Source organism: Dichotomopilus funicola (assembly GCF_033296635.1).
Source record: "Dichotomopilus funicola strain CBS 141.50 unplaced genomic scaffold C8A04scaffold_5, whole genome shotgun sequence".
Classification (NCBI taxonomy): Eukaryota; Fungi; Ascomycota; class Sordariomycetes; order Sordariales; family Chaetomiaceae; genus Dichotomopilus; species Dichotomopilus funicola.
Genome location: NW_026944026.1, coordinates 692,337 through 710,093, shown reverse-complemented (window position 1 = coordinate 710,093; position 17,757 = coordinate 692,337). Strand labels below are relative to the sequence as shown.

At 54.7% G+C, this 17,757-nt stretch overlaps 5 protein-coding genes across 5 annotated transcripts; 4 read left to right on the top strand and 1 right to left on the bottom strand.

Moving 5' to 3' along the window:
* Positions 1-2,674: 2,674 nt before the first annotated feature.
* Positions 2,675-3,528, top strand: C8A04DRAFT_25254 (putative atp synthase; the record flags this gene model as incomplete). Its single annotated transcript, XM_062779491.1, has 5 exons — positions 2,675-2,776; positions 2,861-2,890; positions 3,019-3,169; positions 3,259-3,437; positions 3,496-3,528. The coding sequence occupies 5 exons, from the start codon at positions 2,675-2,677 to the stop codon at positions 3,526-3,528; spliced, it is 495 nt and encodes a 164-aa protein (XP_062640424.1).
* Positions 3,529-4,537: 1,009 nt separating this feature from the next.
* On the top strand, positions 4,538-5,701 carry C8A04DRAFT_25253 (Polyprenol reductase 2; the record flags this gene model as incomplete). The annotated part of the gene is made up of 2 exons (XM_062779490.1): positions 4,538-5,213; positions 5,307-5,701. The coding sequence occupies 2 exons, from the start codon at positions 4,538-4,540 to the stop codon at positions 5,699-5,701; spliced, it is 1,071 nt and encodes a 356-aa protein (XP_062640423.1).
* A 38-nt stretch (positions 5,702-5,739) lies between these two features.
* Positions 5,740-6,594, bottom strand: C8A04DRAFT_34597 (alpha-ketoglutarate-dependent dioxygenase alkB 6; the record flags this gene model as incomplete). The annotated part of the gene is made up of 2 exons (XM_062782885.1): positions 5,740-6,375; positions 6,466-6,594. 2 exons carry the CDS (start codon positions 6,592-6,594, stop codon positions 5,740-5,742), a joined length of 765 nt encoding a protein of 254 aa, XP_062640422.1.
* A 1,435-nt stretch (positions 6,595-8,029) lies between these two features.
* On the top strand, positions 8,030-12,891 carry C8A04DRAFT_9365 (uncharacterized protein; the record flags this gene model as incomplete). Its single annotated transcript, XM_062785456.1, has 3 exons — positions 8,030-11,972; positions 12,031-12,257; positions 12,334-12,891. The coding sequence occupies 3 exons, from the start codon at positions 8,030-8,032 to the stop codon at positions 12,889-12,891; spliced, it is 4,728 nt and encodes a 1,575-aa protein (XP_062640421.1).
* A 976-nt stretch (positions 12,892-13,867) lies between these two features.
* C8A04DRAFT_34592 (developmentally regulated GTP-binding protein 1) lies at positions 13,868-15,515 on the top strand (the record flags this gene model as incomplete). The annotated part of the gene is made up of 7 exons (XM_062782884.1): positions 13,868-13,888; positions 13,974-13,994; positions 14,100-14,689; positions 14,782-15,006; positions 15,078-15,186; positions 15,285-15,405; positions 15,496-15,515. The coding sequence occupies 7 exons, from the start codon at positions 13,868-13,870 to the stop codon at positions 15,513-15,515; spliced, it is 1,107 nt and encodes a 368-aa protein (XP_062640420.1).
* Positions 15,516-17,757: the final 2,242 nt, after the last annotated feature.

The window sequence follows — 17,757 nt, the reverse complement described above, 5'->3', positions numbered from 1 at the left end:
CCGAGTTCGCGTCGAGCAGATTTCGGAGAGGAAAAGCGGTTCCCCGGAATCAATATCAGTGAGCAGAAACTTTTCGCAAACACCGTTTCTCGAAACGGGTAGCCAGTCGCCACTGTGTCTTCTCGAAGCGCCGACAAATTCCACAACACCGAGAGAGGGCATGGAAAAGGTTCACCAGGCCCCAAAACTCGGGGCCCCGAAACGCAGACGCGACGACTTCGTCAACGCTCGCTTGTCACCCACACCTCCTGCAGAGCTCACCAAAGCCAGGACGGACATGAGCTGACTGCAGGTCGCTGCACCTGCAAAACGAATCTGAGTTAGGGGGAGGCCTGCAGGAGGCTTGCACTCGGACTTGTCGTTGGGTGTGTGAATCTGCAGTGGAACGAGCTAGCCAAATAAAGACCTACCAGCAGGACCGAGAAACGACACTTGGGGACACACTGCGAAATTCGAGCGAGCAGCGGGCCACGGCGCGGCCGAGTGTTCCCGCCCTGATTGATGGACTACTATGTAATGGAATCACAGACCGACCGCTTGAGTCGGACGGTAATCATGACAGGAGGATGGATGCGCGGTGAATGATCGCCATGTCGACCGAGATGAAATCCGATGCAGGCAGGGAGTGAGAGAAAATGCTCCGAATTATTTGAGCATAGCTCGTGTCCCCCACTTCCCTGCAATCTAACTACTCAGAGGTAATACTGCGGACACAGCAGCATGCTACTGTAGTACTCTGTACGAGACGCACTAAACCCCCACCTTGAAGAGCGTTACAGTGGATCGTGGTGTTGCTGTTCGCTCGCCCGGCTAAGCACGAGTTGGCACCCGCTCCAACGACAACAAGCGAGCGAGCCAAGCGATGCGCATTTGCAAAGGCGGAGGAGCCTGCTGCAATCTCATTGCTAACGCTCTCTGATCAGGATGGCCGTCCCCTCAAACCTCGCATTGTATGTGTCACGGATTGGCAAAACTGCATTCCACTTGACTCTGGCTCTGCCTCTTTCCCCTCTTCTCTTCTTCTCCCATTTGCGAAGAAAAAAGTCCCTTAATCAAATCATCAACAGGCACAGGGTCGGCCGCATCGCCGCCCCGTCTCACCCTCAACCCCCCAATTAAAGGACCCTTCAAGGCCAAAAAGGGAGGGGCCGTCGTCGTCGCATGTCGCATCCAACGAGAAAACCCTCTTTCGCCAATCCCACGCTAGAGTGCGACTGGTCAAACCCCACGATCGTCGTTCATGGGCGACCAAGGGAATGAAACGAAGCCAGACGACCCCGCATTTGGTGCGGTCCCGTGGCGTGGGATCATCGTCATGCGTTTCATTTGGAGTGAGAGTTGAACGTGCTTCGCTCCCAACCGGAGCCAAAAAAACGCAAGCAGGGCCTGTTACATACTGCTAGACGATACATATGTACTAACAGCTGGGTTTTGCGCTATTGTTGGAACCACTATGTATCCTTGGGGGGTTTCGGTCCATCAATTCCGGATCTGAGTTCGCCATGTGAAAAAGAGAAGCGAAAGACAAGCGAGTGGACGGGTGATACCGCAAAGCTGGAAAGACGAAGCAGGAGTCAACTGCTTCTCCTCATCGGCCAACAGCTATTGTGCACTTACGTAGTAGGTGATGTTGGGTGTAAGAAAGTGGAAGAGCGACTGAAAGCTCCTAGTGCCCGTACATTGCCTGTCAAAATGATGACCCCTCCTGGCGCTGACCCGCGCCCTCTCGTCCAACAACTCCATCCGGTACTCGACTTATCATGGATAGGGAGCTACTCAAGCCCGTGGACCCGACACCAGACGGTTGCTGACCGCCGATTCTTTGGCTGTCACAGCAACCATCAGCGAGGGAGAGAAAGAACGAGGGAACAACATGGAAGTGGAAGTCCCGGGCCCGAGGTGGCCCATCGCCGAAGCCGGGTTACCAGGCCCGTTTCACTGCTGATCAGCGCTCAGGTGGTGGTGCCGTTTCCGACCCAGGTGCCCTGAAACTCGTGGGCCGGTTGCCGGTGGCAGGTGATTTTCAGCACCTTCACGACTCGCAACCTCCAGATTTTCATCACCAGTCATGCAAACTAACGACCACCAATGGCAAAGCAACTATGCCCCGAGTACCACGGCCGATCATATTGGGCAATCTTTGGGCAGCATTCGTGGTGAAATTCCCCTAATGCCCTTGGGCCGAAGAGAGAAGGCGAACAGGCTGGGGCTCGTCACCAACTCTTCACAAGCGTGAGGCTCCGCTGCGTCGTCCAACGCATCATTGGCGCAAGTTCCAAGCTGTGTGTTGTCACGGTGAGACCCGGGCAGGAGGCTTTCCCAAGCACGGACGGTAAGATGGGACGGCGGACGGCACCGAACGGAAAACAGCGGAGCTGTGATGAATGGTCCTCTTCTGGAAATACCTGGTAACGATTGCTCTAAAAAGGAAATACTGTATAATATCACATTATGTATCTATCAGGTCTATTTCATAAACTCGAGGCTATGCTCTAAACAAAACAACCAATGCCCACTCTCGCCCCTCCCACGGATCTGTACCAACATTATTCCGCGCAGCGACCCGGACAATCCCGGCTAAGCGATTTTGGGCCCACCCGCCAAATCTGCTCTGACGACGAACGACAGTGGCCTCGCCAACGCCTTGCACGCCAATTGAGACCGCAAAACCACCATGAACTCTCTCCGTATTGCTCGTGCGGCTCTCCGGGCTCGCCCCGTCGCCGCCCGTGTCCCTCTCCAGCGTAGAGGCTACGCGGAGGCCGTGTCGGACAAGGTGCGCCGTCAATCCCCCCGCGAGTTTTGCTCAGCCGCCCGATTCCACGAATAGCTCCTAACATGTCAACCCCCCGTCAAATAGATCAAGCTCAGCCTGTCGCTTCCCCACCAGGTACGGTGCCTCGAACCTTGAAAGAATACATTGATGCCTCCGTGGCCCCCTCGAGAACAACAGACACGACTATCAATGTGGCCTGCGGAACTTCAGAAAGCTGATTCTTTATTCCCGCATCTTTCTAGTCCATTTACAAATCCCACGATGCCGTCCAGGTCAACATTCCTGCCGAGTCCGGTGAAATGGGTGTGCTCGCCAACCACGTCCCATCGATTGAGCAGCTGAAGCCTGGCGTTGTCGAGGTTATCGAGGAGAGCGGCACCAAGCGTTTCTTCCGTACGTCGCCCACGGCCCCGAAAGATGGAAGCACCTATCAAGCGGTGGGAACATATGGCATTCTGGCTTACACGTAATGTTTTTTGCAGTTTCCGGTGGTTTCGCTGTCGTTCAGCCCAACTCGGCGCTGAGCATCAACGCCGTTGAGGGTTACGCGCTGGAGGATTTCAACCCGGACGCTGTCCGTTCCCAGATTGCGGAGGCGCAGAAGGTCGCCAACGGTAGCGGTAGCGAGCAGGATATTGCGGAGGCGAAGATTGAGTTGGAGGTATGTTTCTGTTGCCAGTAACAAGACCAGTGTCAGCAGTTGCTAACGAGAAACGCAGGTTCTTGAAAGCCTCCAGGCTCACTTGAAGTAACTGTACAAAAGCCTATAATCCGCCATGTAGTATACCAACAAATTTCTGATCGCGAGAGACGTATCTCAAAGCACCATCCTTAGTGTTCCGCTAGTGGCTCCCCCGTGGTCCACGTGGGCGTCGTCTACCTTCACCAACGAAGGAGTGACAAAGAACTCCGATCCCCAGGACCTTTTCTTCCTGGTATTTTCCTCCCACCCATGGCGGTCTTAGCTATTCTTTGTGATTCACCTGCAGTCCTTGCATTACCCCTACTTCCCATGTCCTGTGTCCCTTCTTGACGAAGCCCGCATCATTTCCATTATGGAGCAGCCAGCCGATATAAAACCTGTCGCCTTCAGACCAGTTGTCAGTATTTCGCCGCCGCCGATCCGGAATATCCTTTAGACGAACAAGAGCATTCGTATGACTTTGATACTTCTGTCGCCTTCCCTTGGTGAATGGCTTTAAATGGTTAAACACTCCTCTCAACCCCGCCATCCCGGACGTAGACATAAGAGCACTTGGGATGATGGCTGAGAAAAAAGAGTACTAAGGGAAAGGAGTAATTAAAAGACCGAGACAACAAAGCTATCAAGATATATATTTACATTCCCCCTCCATTTGCTCTATGTCTGTTGTTTTCAAGGGGGGGTTGGTTAAGTTTGACATATGTTATCCTAATAATTTCATATGGTAGGTTTCATATTTATTCAAATAAGGTGTTGACAAGTTTTTCCAATAACACTTTATCTAGCCACAAAACAAACATTGATAACAAAACCAAATAGAAAAACAAGTCGTACAAAGTATAAATTTACTTTTCCTCAGCGGGTTGCCTGGGTGTCTCTCGAACACGGACGTGATGCGATGCGGAAGAAAGTGAGGCCGAGGCTTGTGAGACCGAGGCCAAACATCCTTGTGTTAAATATTTTGTTTTCACGATTTCATCACAACAACCATCATCGCCGCTAAACGACCATCAAATTTCACGCCAACTAGGAAATTCCACCATAACCGGACAAAGAGAATGAATTGGCTAGAATCAAGGCTACCGCCCCTCGTAGCGGCATTCCCTAGCACCATCACACCCACCCAATGCTGTCAGGCCATTTTCCTCCTCGCGGCCGGGGGCGTGTTGGCGGTAGCGGTCATGCCGCGCGATGCAAAGGCCCTCTTGATGGATTACGGCGCTCGAAAAGCTCAACAACAACAACAACAGCAGCAGCAGCAGCAGCAATCGAAACGGCAAGATAGTCGGGATCCCGGAGAGCAACAGCAACAGCAACGATCTCCCACGACATCACAGCGGGAGGATACTCGGAGTTACCTCCTTTCCCTTCTTGACGTTCTTACCGCCTGGACACAAGTTCCGCACTCCTGGTTTGGCGCCTTCTATGCCGTGTCCGTGGCCTGCTCAGTCTTTTGGGCGATTCAGTACTTCACCGATGGGACCGTATTACGGCTTGTTGTGTCCAGCCAAGCCGAGGCACAGGCTGCCGAATCCCAGCAGCACCAGGCAACATCGGCAACATTTGAGCAGGTGACGCTGGGTTGGCTCTTGATGCTTCTCCAAGGGTCGAGGCGGGTCTTTGAGCACGTAATGGTGATTAGGCCATCAAAGTCAACGATGTGGGTGGTACACTGGGTGCTGGGGCTTTTGTTTTATCTGACAATCAACGTGGCTGTCTGGGTGGAGGGATCACGTATGAAGAAATCTTGTTTTGTTGCCGACCAGAGAAACCCGGTTCCCGTTTTGGTTGGTTTACTGGAAGACATATTGGCTGACCGTAGTACAGATGCCATCATGGACCCGCAGGCCCGTCACACAGATGATAATGCGCACGCGCGCTGGAAAATGGCGGCTGCTATCCCGGTATTCCTATTCGCCTGGGTGAAGCAGTATCGGTGTCACAAACACCTCGCTGGGCTGAAGAAGTATTCATTGCCGGAAGGCGGCATGTTCCGCCACTACGTTTGCCCGCATTATACCTGCGAGTGTCTGCTGTACCTCTCCATGGCCGTAGCCACAGCGCCTCGCGGGCAGTGGTGGAACCAAACATTACTGTGTGCGGTGGTTTTCGTCGTAGTGAACCTCGGGGTCACGGCAGCGGGGACTCGGAAGTGGTACGCCGATAGGTTTGGCGCTGAATCAGTCGCGAACAAGTGGAACATGATTCCCTTGATTTACTAAACGCACCCGATTCTCTCGACCTGCCCAACCGAGTCTGCTCATGTCCGCTTGAACAATGGCCCGAGCTTATTACCAAGCTTCGAAATCCTGAGAACGTCGCGGTATGTGAGGCTGGTGCGTATCTGGCGCTCATTGCGCCCGCCTTGGAAGTCGGACGGTGATCGTAGGAGGCTCCAGTTCGCGATGGTGCGCTCCGAGATGTCTACGTCGGTCGAGATTGGCTCGATGCCGTGAAGGTAGTCCGAGTATATCCCCCCCGTCGTAATCAAGAGGCTGCGTGGCTCCTGTAAGATTCTCCAAAGCGGTGCTGGGTCCAGTGCGCCATCCTCCTTGCTCTTGTACAGGTTGAGGCAGAGACTAGACCCCAGACTCACCGTGCAGACGACGGGGTAGTAGGCGCTGCCGTCCTTGTGCGGCATGATGCCCGTGTTCGGGGGATATTCGTTGATGAGCACATGATTGGGACGGCCGTGAGGACTATTCGCAAAAACGTGCGTCTTGGGCTCGTCGCCGTCCGAGAGTGGGATGGAGAGGAGGCGCGAGACGACGGGAGTTTCCAGCCAGGCGGGCAGTGGTTGCGCGTCAAGCAGTGTGTCCTTCACGAGATCCGAGGGCCAAGTTTGCAGCCGACGGTGGGTGAGCTGTCTCCATCTCGCCTTGGGTGCGGTTTCAACCTTTGTTTGCGGTGTTTCGGTTAGAAGAGGGGCTCGGGCGCCCTTGAGTTGCCGCACGATCGAAGCGAACGAAGCTACCAAGTACCTTACCTTTTGGAGAATAGCCTTCTCTTCTTCTTCACTGATGAAGTCTGCGATGTAGTATGCGGCGGCTGGAAGCGCGTGGATTCTGTTGGCATCGAGCGATGCCGGAAGATGAGAGAGCGACGGGGCATCCATTTTTGGGCCCAGCCTGGTGTTGCTTCAAATGATCGTGTCGGGCTGAAGCTGTTCCCTGCTCAGGGGCGTCGTCAGCAGCGCATGCAACCTCAAGGCAACAGAATCCACTTTGCTCTGGAATGGAACTCCGGGCGGGGCCTTGGCCAGTTGAAGAAGCTCTTGAAAGTGGGTTGTGGCCTTCCAGTGGACGAATTGAAAGCGGCCCAGGGAAATTGGAGAGGGGAAAGACGCCAGGATATAGTGGAGCCACAACAAACAGTTCAGTTCAACAAGGCCACCCGACCTGCGCATCTGCGGTTGAAAACCAAAAGGGCTCAAGGGTGAATGAAGACTCGGGCTCCTTCAACATGGTCACGAAAGGTCCCGTCTGCGCTCTCTGAGTCCGGGGACTAGGACATCATTTTCAATTTGAGGAGGAGAGGCATCAATCACACACCTCCATCCCTTTCCTTGCCACTGGACCCTTGCTCCCATGGACAGGCAGCACTGGCCCGAGGGCGAAGAACAAAGCTGAACGGCGTGCAGAAAATGGAACCAGGTTCAATCCAAAATGCAAAATGCAGGATGGATGGGACCAAGGCAACAAGGGCGTGTGAAGGCTTTCTCAAATCACGGCAAGAGCGTACGTGCCAATGCAACTCGTCTCGCAGTCTGCCGGGCTCTTTCCCTCTGACCCTGGTCCGTCGCGTTCAAATCATTTGAACCCGCGTGCACAGCAGGGTTGACTGATCCACTGTCTGCTGAGCAAGCCAATCGCGGCGATGGCGATCAGACTTTTGATCTGGGAGTCGAGCAAGTTCCGCCTATCCCAGCCGCCGCAACCTTGAAGCTTTGGATTTCCTCTTGCCTCCGGCCAAGCGCAAGCGCAACCACGCATCCACTCAAGGTTTTGGAGAACCTGTTCCGACGCCTTCTCGTCAAACACGGGCATCCATCAAACAAGCAATTCACAGCCATCTCTACCGGCAGTGTGTATTAGCAATTTATCGCCCAACATAGCCCGATTTACTGCGCGCACCCTGTAGCCTCGGTCATACCATATTTCGTTCTCGAATCCCCGCGTGACTCGACCCTTCATAATAATTTTTTGGCCCTTGTGTGCGCAACAGTGCCCGCTTTCACCCATCCACCCACAGGGCCCCTGTCGGTCTCCTCCACTGCGCTGCTGCGTGTCGCTTGGCCTCTTCGGCTCTGCTCTGGACACGGAGGCGGCTGTGCGGGTGTGTCTGTGCCAGGCTCACTCACACTCACTGACCAACAAAGTCTCCCAATTTCCATCTTTTCCCCCATCAACCCTCGACCCCGACCTACTTGGCGCATCATTTATCTCGACCCGAGTCAATCGCCACAGATTCCCGTCCTGCGTTCTTCGACACCTCGGTCTCCCGCCGACCAGGATGGTGCACGACGGTGGTTTCTTTTCGAAATAAATGACATGGATGCGCAGAATGCTGCCGAGCCCGCCTCCACGAAGCCTCCTGCTGCTTCTCCCAAGCGGCCGGGCACCGACGCCGACCACCCCCGACCTCCTGCCGTGACCAAGCTGTCAAGCGCCAGCAAACTCGACCTTTCCCTCAAAGATGGCCGTCTGGGTGCATCCAGCGCGCGCCTCGGTGATGAAGACGCGGTCGGTGATGGGAATTCCGATGCTGAGACGATCGTGCTGCCGGGCAAGGATGGCCACTCGCCGTCCAAGGTGCGCAAGATCATCAAGCACGAGAACAGCGACACCGAAGATGGCCCTTCCACGTCGTCGTCATTGCTCAGCCGCAAGCATTCTCACTTGAAGCAGGACCGTGATGGTGACAAGGGCGATCGAGGGGCCCGGGCCGATCGTCCCGAAAAACCAGAAAAGTCGGTGTCGACTACCGGGATTGGGCACACCGAGAGCACCGTGTCTATCCTTGGGCGGAAGAAGAAACAGCTGGACAAATCCAAAGCCAAAGATGGTTCAAGTGGCCTTAGTTCTGCACCGGGTTCTCCGCCTCCAACCCAACGACGACGTCGACCGTCAAATACTCACTCCAAGTCCGATTCCGAAACAGCCCCTGCGGAATTTACCAAGTCTTCGATCAAAGACCGGGGCCGGCCGCTGGACAAGGTAGTTCCTCACAAGCGCAAGGCACCACGTCCCGACTCAGATGACGAGGCAGAGAACCGCAAAATTCGCCGCCAGCGCACCTCAGGCTCAGGCCTCGATGCCTCACGAAAACACCACCTTCCCCCATCAAAACCACAGACCGAACACGCTTCCCCTGCCGTTCCTGCCTCACGAAACCGGTCCATTTCCCCTCATTCCCGGGTTCATCGCCGCAGCATCTCTACCACTCAGCTTCCAGGACAATCATCCAATGGACTGAGCCACAAGAAGAAGCGGATTCCAGCACCTCTTCAGTCGACCGACTATCTCTCGGACGAGTCATCCGCGAGTGGCAGTCCTCATCCGCGGAGCTCCAAGTTGCGTGGATTGGCGACTCCTGCGACCGCCGACTCGAACGCCTCGCCTGCCAAAATGGCACCACACAAGAAACATCTCGACGCGCATGGCCAAACCTTCCTCGCGAGGGCCTGCGCCAAGGGTGAGTACGACGTCGCGAAACACCGACTCCAGGAACGCCCAGAGGACATCAACGTGGCCGACTACGCCGGCAACACTCCGCTACAGATTGCTGCACTTAATGGATACGACGATATTGTTAAGCTACTTGTGGATGCCGGCTGCTACCTCGACTGCGTGAACAACGACAAGGACACTCCCCTCCTCGACGCGGTGGAGAATGGCCACCTAGATGTCGTCAAGATCCTTCTCAACGCTGGCGTAAACCCCCGAAAGGCAAACGCGTATGGGCAGGAGCCGATCGACCGGGTAAACGACGAGCTTGACTATGCGGATGAGATTCGACGCGCGCTGCGGGAAGCCAAGGCGAAAATGGGCGAACGACGCCGGACTTCCGAAGAGCACCAGCCGGATCAGACGGACACCCGCTCATCCTACGGCCCCGATAGTCCTCGGAGGTCGCCCGGCGTTATGGGTTCCGCCCACACCATCGCTAGCCGAAGATCTGGTACGGTTCGTGCCACTAAAACCAGCAACCACCTCCTGTACATGCCGATGGACGACAAAACCCTGCGCGCGGCCGCCGCACGTGGTGATGAGGAGACTGTTACGCGCATTCTTCAAGTCAGGGAGAACTTTGACGATCCGGAATCCATGGTCGCCGCCGCCCGGGGAGGGCACGATCTTGTCATGCAACTTCTCTTGGCCCTCGGGAGAGCCAACCCAGATCCGTCGCCCATTTCGAGCCAGAGTAGCGAGTATTCAACCCCCATGCTCGCTGCTATTGGCCAGGAAAACCTCAAAGTTGTTCGTCTACTCCTTGATCAGGTTGATCAGGGTAATTTCGACCCCACCCGTCGCATCAAGGGCGAGGCTTATCACGAGATCGCGAAAAGACGCCGCGGTCCAAATTGGATGGAGGAAGAGCATATGCTCAAAGATGCGTACGATGAGTACCGGAAGTCGCACAAGAGTGGCTCGTCTAAGAACCGATCACCCAACCGACGCGAGCAGGAGCGGGAGCGGGAGCCGAGGCGCAAGCTGGACATCAAGGACGAGGCTGCAAAGCTTCACAAGAGAAAAGCTGTGAGTCCGACAAGGGAACCTAAACGGCTTACCGCCACGAAACTATCAGCAAGCCCGAAGGAGAAACGACGCGCCACCTCGCTTACCGCACAGCCTGACGACCAGACATCACCGAAGCGGGGCCCGGGACGTCCCAAAAAGGATGACCGGATCCCCACGATTGCCGTATCAGATCGTGAGCCATCACCTGCCGGGCGGCCCGCAGCCAAAATCAGGCGGGCCGAGTCCGATCTCGCCGCTGTGTCGTCGGAGGGCGAAACTACGAAACCGCGACGCAAACTGGTTTCTGGCCGGGAGTTGAAAGGCGAGCGGGAGCGACAGCGACGTCCTAGTTTGACCTCGAACGCATCGTCTATGAAGGAGCCCTCCAGTCCCCGGGAAGAACCCGAGAAGGCACCGATGTCGGAGAAATACCATGACAGAACGAAGGCTCTCAAGCGGGACGAATCTCGTGATCGACTCCCTGTGTCGGGCGACAGCACCGGCAAACGGCACCGGTCCAGTGCTACGCCCCCACACCTTGGCCTTTCGGACAAGGACAGTGGTGATGGTCCCGTCAAGCGACGGCGACTGGATGCCGAAAACAAGGACGGCAAGGAGAAACGCCCAAAGTCCAGTCAATCCGATGATAAACACCTGAAGACCCCAGTGCCTCGTGACTCTGGTCTGAGTTCCGCCGCAGCATCTCGAGCTCCGTCGAAAACGCGGGACGAGGAGGAGCGAAAGCCAAAGCCGAAGAAGACCGAGGCTCTGCTTCAGCAGGGGCGCCGTGAAGCCGGAAAGTCGGCCTCTTCCGAGGGCAGCATTCACGTCAAGTCCGAGGACCAAGATGTCGACATGCCCGACGCTCCCCCAGCTGCGACAAATATTTCAGAGCCGAAGCCTGTCCCATCTCAGAAGGATGATGAGGTGGAAAAGAAGAAGAACCAGGCCGAGGTGGAGGAACGAGCACGCGAAGCCAAGCGGAAGGAAAACGAAATGCGCCGCAAGGAGGAAGAGGATAAAATAAAGGAGAAGGAACAGGAGATGGAGAAAGAACGACTTCGTCGGGAGGAAGAGTCTAAGAAACTCGCCGAGACAGAGGCACGCAAGCGTGAAGAGGAGGAGAAACGTCGTAAGGAAGAGGAAGAGCGGAAACGCAAGGAGGAAGACGAACGCCGTAAGCGGGAGGAGGAGGAGCGCAAAGCACGGGAGGAAGAACAGAAGCGCCGGCTCCAAGAAGAACAGAGAAAGAAGCGGGAGGAAGCGGAGCGGAAGAAAAAGGAGGAGGAGGAGAGGCGGAAAAAAGAGGAGCAAGAGCGCAAGAAGCGGGAAGAGGAGGAGTGCCTACGCCGCGAGCAGCTGGAGCGTGAGGCCGCCGAAGAGGCTCGCCGGCAACGGGAAGAGGAGGAGAAACGGGAGCAGGAACGTAAGGAGCGTGCCCACCGCGAAGAGATGGAGCGCCGACGGGCCGCCAGGGAAGCCGAGCGTGCTGCGAAAGAAGCCGAACAACGGCGGATACGCCTTGAGCAGGAGCGTGCCCGCCTCGACAAGTTGCCGCCCGTTTTGCGTTGGCTTGATCAGGCCGCCAACCCCAAGGCTGCCGAGGTCGCGGAGAAGTTCAGCACGACCCAAGGTGTCCGCTACGACTGCATGAACCCCGGGATGAATGGTACCGCGGCTGGCCGAGAGCAATGGCTCCTCAACACCCAGGTCGCCCTTCTTTTGGGTGAGAAGGACTTGAGCCTCTCACGATGTAGGTTGGCCCATGAGCTTTTACTCTATGAGACTGCGCTGACTAAGCGGTAAAACAGACACTGCCTGGCCTAAGGTACCCGCCTCGCCTGCCGCGAAGCGGGCCATTTGGCGCCTCGAATCTGACCGTTATGCTCTGACGACGCCTGCTCTGTACGAGATTGGTGAACAGCTCGAGGGCTACTACCAAGGGCTCGCCCCGAAGACGATGAGTTATGTCATCTTCGAGCGTCTTCGAGCTGAAGCGTGGGCCAAGTTTGAGGCGATGGATCTGTTCTTTGTTAAGGTATGTAACCACACTCCCCCCAACTCAGTGTCTGCTCTTCTTTCCCCTCTAATCGTGATGTCTAACTCGCCCGCAGGCCTCGGATTTCTTATTCATCATCCCTACTGTGCAGCATCTTCGCCACGTAAAGATTACCATGACATATTGCGAGATTTCAGAAACCTGGCCTCCTCAACAGAAATGGAGGGACGATCCAGATGCGAAGAGTCATGGTGGATTTGCGCCAAGCAACAAGCATTACATCAACGGCCAAAAGGTCTCAGAAGACAAGCCGTGCCTTAGAGAGGCCAGCACCTCGCCTTTCCCCCGACAGCGGATTCCCCGCCGAAGCCTTCCGAGCATCTCTGGCGATGGTCTCTCTCACATGACGCTCTCCAAAGAGCGTAGCATGGATATCGACACCGAACCGACAACCTTGCCGAACGGGGTGCACTCATCTCCTATCAGCCGGGCTTCTCATGGGGGGAATGGAGAGATCAACGGGCGACAACCGCTGTCTCTGACCACGACTGTGGCAACTAATGGGACGGAAAACCACCCGCTTTCTCCGTCCTCCGAGGCGGGCCCGGCGCAAGCCCGTCCATTAATCAATGGCACTCACGATATTTCCGGCACGACCGCCCACACAGAGTAAGTTGCGGCAGTTCTGAAGAGAATTAGTGAGCAACTGTGGCAGCGGCCTTTTCACCTCGCTTACTGCGGAGAGGATATCACATCTCGTTTGTTTCAAGGGGATGAGTATGGGAGCGGGCTCTTCACGTTAATATTTTGGGGGTGGCTTCAGAACACGACAATTTGCGCCGCTTTCCCTGAACACTTTGGATGCGCAATGACACGAGCAGGGAAGACGGCCAAGTAGATGAGAAATGGATTTCAGGAAACGGCCGTACTGGCTCTTGTTCCCCACGACCGAAACTCACCTGGTCATGGAAGGGCGGCAGGAGCCGGCTCTTTGAGGTAGTCCTGGGGGATTTGTACTGTACAATGTTTACGCCGATTGATGTGTGGGTTTAGCGCGCGTGCAAAGTCTTGGTCCAGGTTTATTATGACTTTGGAGAAGCAGTGTTGGGTTTTTACATTCAGAAACCGGGAGGGGGGGCCTCAGTTGATGCGAATTCGGAAAGGGGGAGCAAAGGAGTTTCCGATATGTAGATAGTATGATGTATACATCAACCATGATCCCATGAGTATCATACCGATTACACTCTGTAACATTCAGCGACAAGTGTGAGGCTGAAGCGGTGATGCCCGTAGGAATAATGTTAACAGAAACAAAAAGGAAAAAGACAAAAGTAATTATGGAGTACATAGACAGATGGACAAGCTGCTGTGTGACATCAACCTGCGGGGCGGGCACCTGCGGTTCATTCGTCCCCACGGCTGTGGTTGACCCGCAATCCTCGTTGCACAGTGAATAACCCCCCAATCGAATTTCGCCCCACCATCAAAATTCCCACATGGACGTTCGACAGAACACCGAACAACGAATACGTTAAGCTCAACCCACCGTCTCGTCGCGCTTTGTGCATTGAGTACCGCCGCTTCTAGCACCCTCCCCCGGCAGATCACGAACAAGAAACCACAAGCAGGACAGCGACAACACCGCAATCATGTCTACCACGGTGGAGAAGGTATGTATTCGCCCAAGACCGGTTCCCAACAGCCAGAAAGAAGGTGGTGGCAAGACGTTCAAGGATCTAACCATCGTTATGACAGATCAAAGAGATCGAGTCCGAAGTATGTTCAATATCCGCCCCTCCTCAACAATGGCGACAAAGGGAAGGACGACAGTACAGCGATGTGCATTCTGAGATCTAACCCACTCTCCCCCCCGGAAAACAGATGGCTCGGACTCAAAAAAACAAAGCCACATCCTACCACATCGGCCAACTCAAAGCCAAACTCGCCAAGCTCAAGCGCGAGCTTCTCACCCCTTCAAGCAGTGGCGGCGGCGGCGGTGGTGCCGGCTTCGACGTGGCTCGCACCGGCGTGGCCTCGGTCGGATTTATCGGTTTCCCTTCCGTCGGCAAGAGTACGCTCATGAGCCGGCTGACGGGCCAGCACTCGGAAGCGGCCGCCTACGAGTTCACGACGTTGACCAGTGTGCCCGGTCAGGTCACCTACAACGGTGCGCCGCTGCAGATCATTGACTTGCCCGGTATCATTGAGGGTGCCAAGGATGGTCGTGGTCGTGGGCGGCAGGTTATTGCGGTGGCTAAGACGTGTCATTTGATATTTATTGTTCTAGATGTGAACAAGCCGCTGACGGATAAGCGGGTGATTGAGAGCGAGTTGGAGGGGTTTGGGATCCGAATTAATAAGGAGCCGCCGAACATCACGTTCAAGAAGAAGGATAAAGGGGGGCTGAACATCACCAGTACGGTGCCGTTGACACATATTGATAATGACGAGATCAGGGCCGTCATGAGCGAGTGCGTGGACTTTTCTGTTCCCTTGCCAACTTATTTCTGTCCCGGGAGACAATTGAGGTGGACGAGAGCACTAACGGCTTGGGGGACTCTAGATACAAGATCAGCTCGGCTGACATTGCCATCCGCTGTGACGCCACGATCGACGACTTGATTGATATCCTCGAAGCGAAAAGCCGGAGCTACATCCCCGTCATCTACGTGCTCAACAAGATCGACAGCATCAGTATCGAGGAGCTGGACTTACTCTACCGCATTCCGAACTCGGTGCCCATCAGCTCCGAGCACGGATGGAACGTTGACGAGTTGATGGAGGCCATGTACGAACTGCCCGGGATCAGGCATTTCCCGTATGCCCGTATCAAATTCCAGCTAACGTTGAGTCACATAGGTGGGACAAGTTGAATCTTGTTCGGGTGTACACGAAGCCCAAGGGAAAGATGCCCGACTATTCGGCCCCCGTGGTGCTCCGCTCCACCAAGTGCACGGTGGAAGACTTTGTAAGCGCCAACTCAACGTTTTACCCCTTTACCCCCTTTTCCGCCCGAATCTCGGGCTCGGAGGTGACGATGAATGCTAATCGCGGCCATCCCTTCAGTGTAACGCCATTCACCGAAGTATCACCGAGCAGTTCAAGTCGGCCGTTGTCTACGGCAAATCGGTTAAGCATCAGCCGCAACGGGTCGGTTTGGGCCACGAGTTGGCGGATGAGGATATTGGTATGTCCTGTTGGTTCCAGAGATGCGGGGTTCTGGGGGCGAAAAAGAGAACAAAAAACAACGATATGCTAACCACCTTCTTGTCTCAAGTGACGATCATCAAGCGCTAAAAAGGCTCACCGAGAACATGAGGCAAGGAAGCCATGCAGAGAGCGAACAGCCGCGATTGTCCGGAAAAGGGAAGCGTTTTGCTGCTCGTGCGGAGCGCAAAAGTTGACGACAAGACGACGACCCCTGTGATGGCCACGGCCGCCGGGCCAACCAACCTGCCGCCGAACCTCTGCCTCCCCAGTGGATGACGATAACGGCGGCAAACCAGTCATGTCGAATTCTTCTTGGCCCCCCATTTTTAGTCGATAGTTGGATCTGGCACTGTGAGCCATGCCGCACGTCGGCATTTCCCACGTTTATCCGTGAGCGGCCGGGCGCTTCCCTCTTTCACCGGACACGAGCAAGCCGAGCTTGTCTTGTCTTGCTTGCCTCACCGTTGCTGTTGATGGGGCGGGACGGCGCCCACCGGCGTCCTACCCACCCCGGAGCCGGATGGGATCTCTCTTTGTCACACCCTCCATTACGCGCACAGCACAACATCTCGAGGGTTGGGGTTCGAGATGCAAACATGGGATGGAGAATGGGGAAACATCGGCTTTCTCTCAAAACAGATCCTTCGGGAGTCGGTTACGGTTGTTGTTTGCGGAGCGCATACTTCGGAGTTCAGGCTTTCACGATATTCCGCCGTGTAGATGGTATTTTCCCCGGTACCGGCGGCAAAGGCGTCTAAAATGGCGATCATATTGCATGCTACTAGTCGAGTCAGTTGGCCGTTACACAAGAAAACTTTGAAAGACAGAACCGGGAATGCCTCGTTTCCCCCCTCTCTCCCCGAGACCTGATTCATTCACTGCCACACCCTTCATCAACTTCCGTTCCTCAAAATGATTTTCCTGATCCGCGTTCCTTGATCCCAGTTCCCACGTCTTAGCTCCTAGCCCCGAAAAACGTGCATGCCATGTATGGCGTCTCGCAACCCCCTCATTCTTGACGAAAAGCAAACAAACAACCTTTCGCCCCAATCTCCCATCCGTCATTTTCTTGGTCTGGCCGTCAACATCACGTTCTTTTCAACCCCCGCCTGCCTCAGTAGGCTTAGTGTTTTTTTTTTTTACCCGCCATACCCCCGACTCTCGTTTATCCTTATTCAGAATCGGACCATCCTTTGGGGGTTCTCCCCCTTGAGGTCAAACAGGATTGATAGATTAGATCGAGATCGGAGTTGACTGAAGAGTAGTTAGTTAGTGTAAGGAAAAGAAAAAAGAAAGAAAAAAATCTGAACAGAAGTAAGAGAAACCGAGACATATAATCAAGACCTAGCAACACGTTTTGTCTTGTCCTGCCTGACCTGGTTTTGTCTTATAGTATCTCCCCACCCTCTCTGTCTTTGTTTTCAACGAACACACGCAACCCACCACCAACCCCCCTCCTCTGCCTCCAAGCAAGAAAAGAGATAGCTCACCAATTAGCTCCCCGAGCCATTAACGCTCGCGCTAGTGAACTTGCGCCCCCCCACCACCATCCATCCTATCCCATTCCCCTTTCTGAAACAACAAACCGTTGGCAGCGGGTTGGCAGGTAAGAACCCTGAATTCTTCTGCCGGGTTGATCCCAGACTCCTATCAAATTACACTCTACACACACTTGTTTCTCTGTGGTTCGAGATTTGGGGATACGAGTAGTGTACTGTGTGTGTAACGGTGGGCTATGCAAGGAACAAGAAGCAATTGAAGCAAGGTACATGGGGTGAGCGAGTTGAGTTGAGAGTTGGGTGAAAAATGGAAGGAAAAGAACGTTTGTTGTTAACTAGTTAACGTTACGTATGGATTAATAAAGCCGAACTGGTAATTAAATCGGCGCGGAAATTAGCCGTTTATTTATTTATTTTTATTTATTTTTTATTTTTTATTTTCTCTTGGGTATTATCTCCTACTTATTCCTGTCACGGTACTTTGGAAAGAAAAGACAGGGAGACAGCCAGACAAAATGGAACGGTCGGTCCAGGGCTGGCGAGGGGTGAAATTCTCGATAACCTGTACACCAACCACTGTGTGATTCGCACTAAGTTAACTAGTCAACGTCTTCCTCCACCGACCTGCGGCCTGCTTGCTTCCTGCATCCGTGCTCTGACCGGCCAGCCAGCCGGGGCGATAGATGGTCGGGTCGCTCAACCGACCGGCTGCACGTACCCGGCGCGTCTTGACCGGTCGCCAATGTATCTACCCATATGCAACATGCATATGCAACCTCTGCCCTCCGCCTTCCCCTCCCCCAATCATCATCTACATACCAGGAGGATAG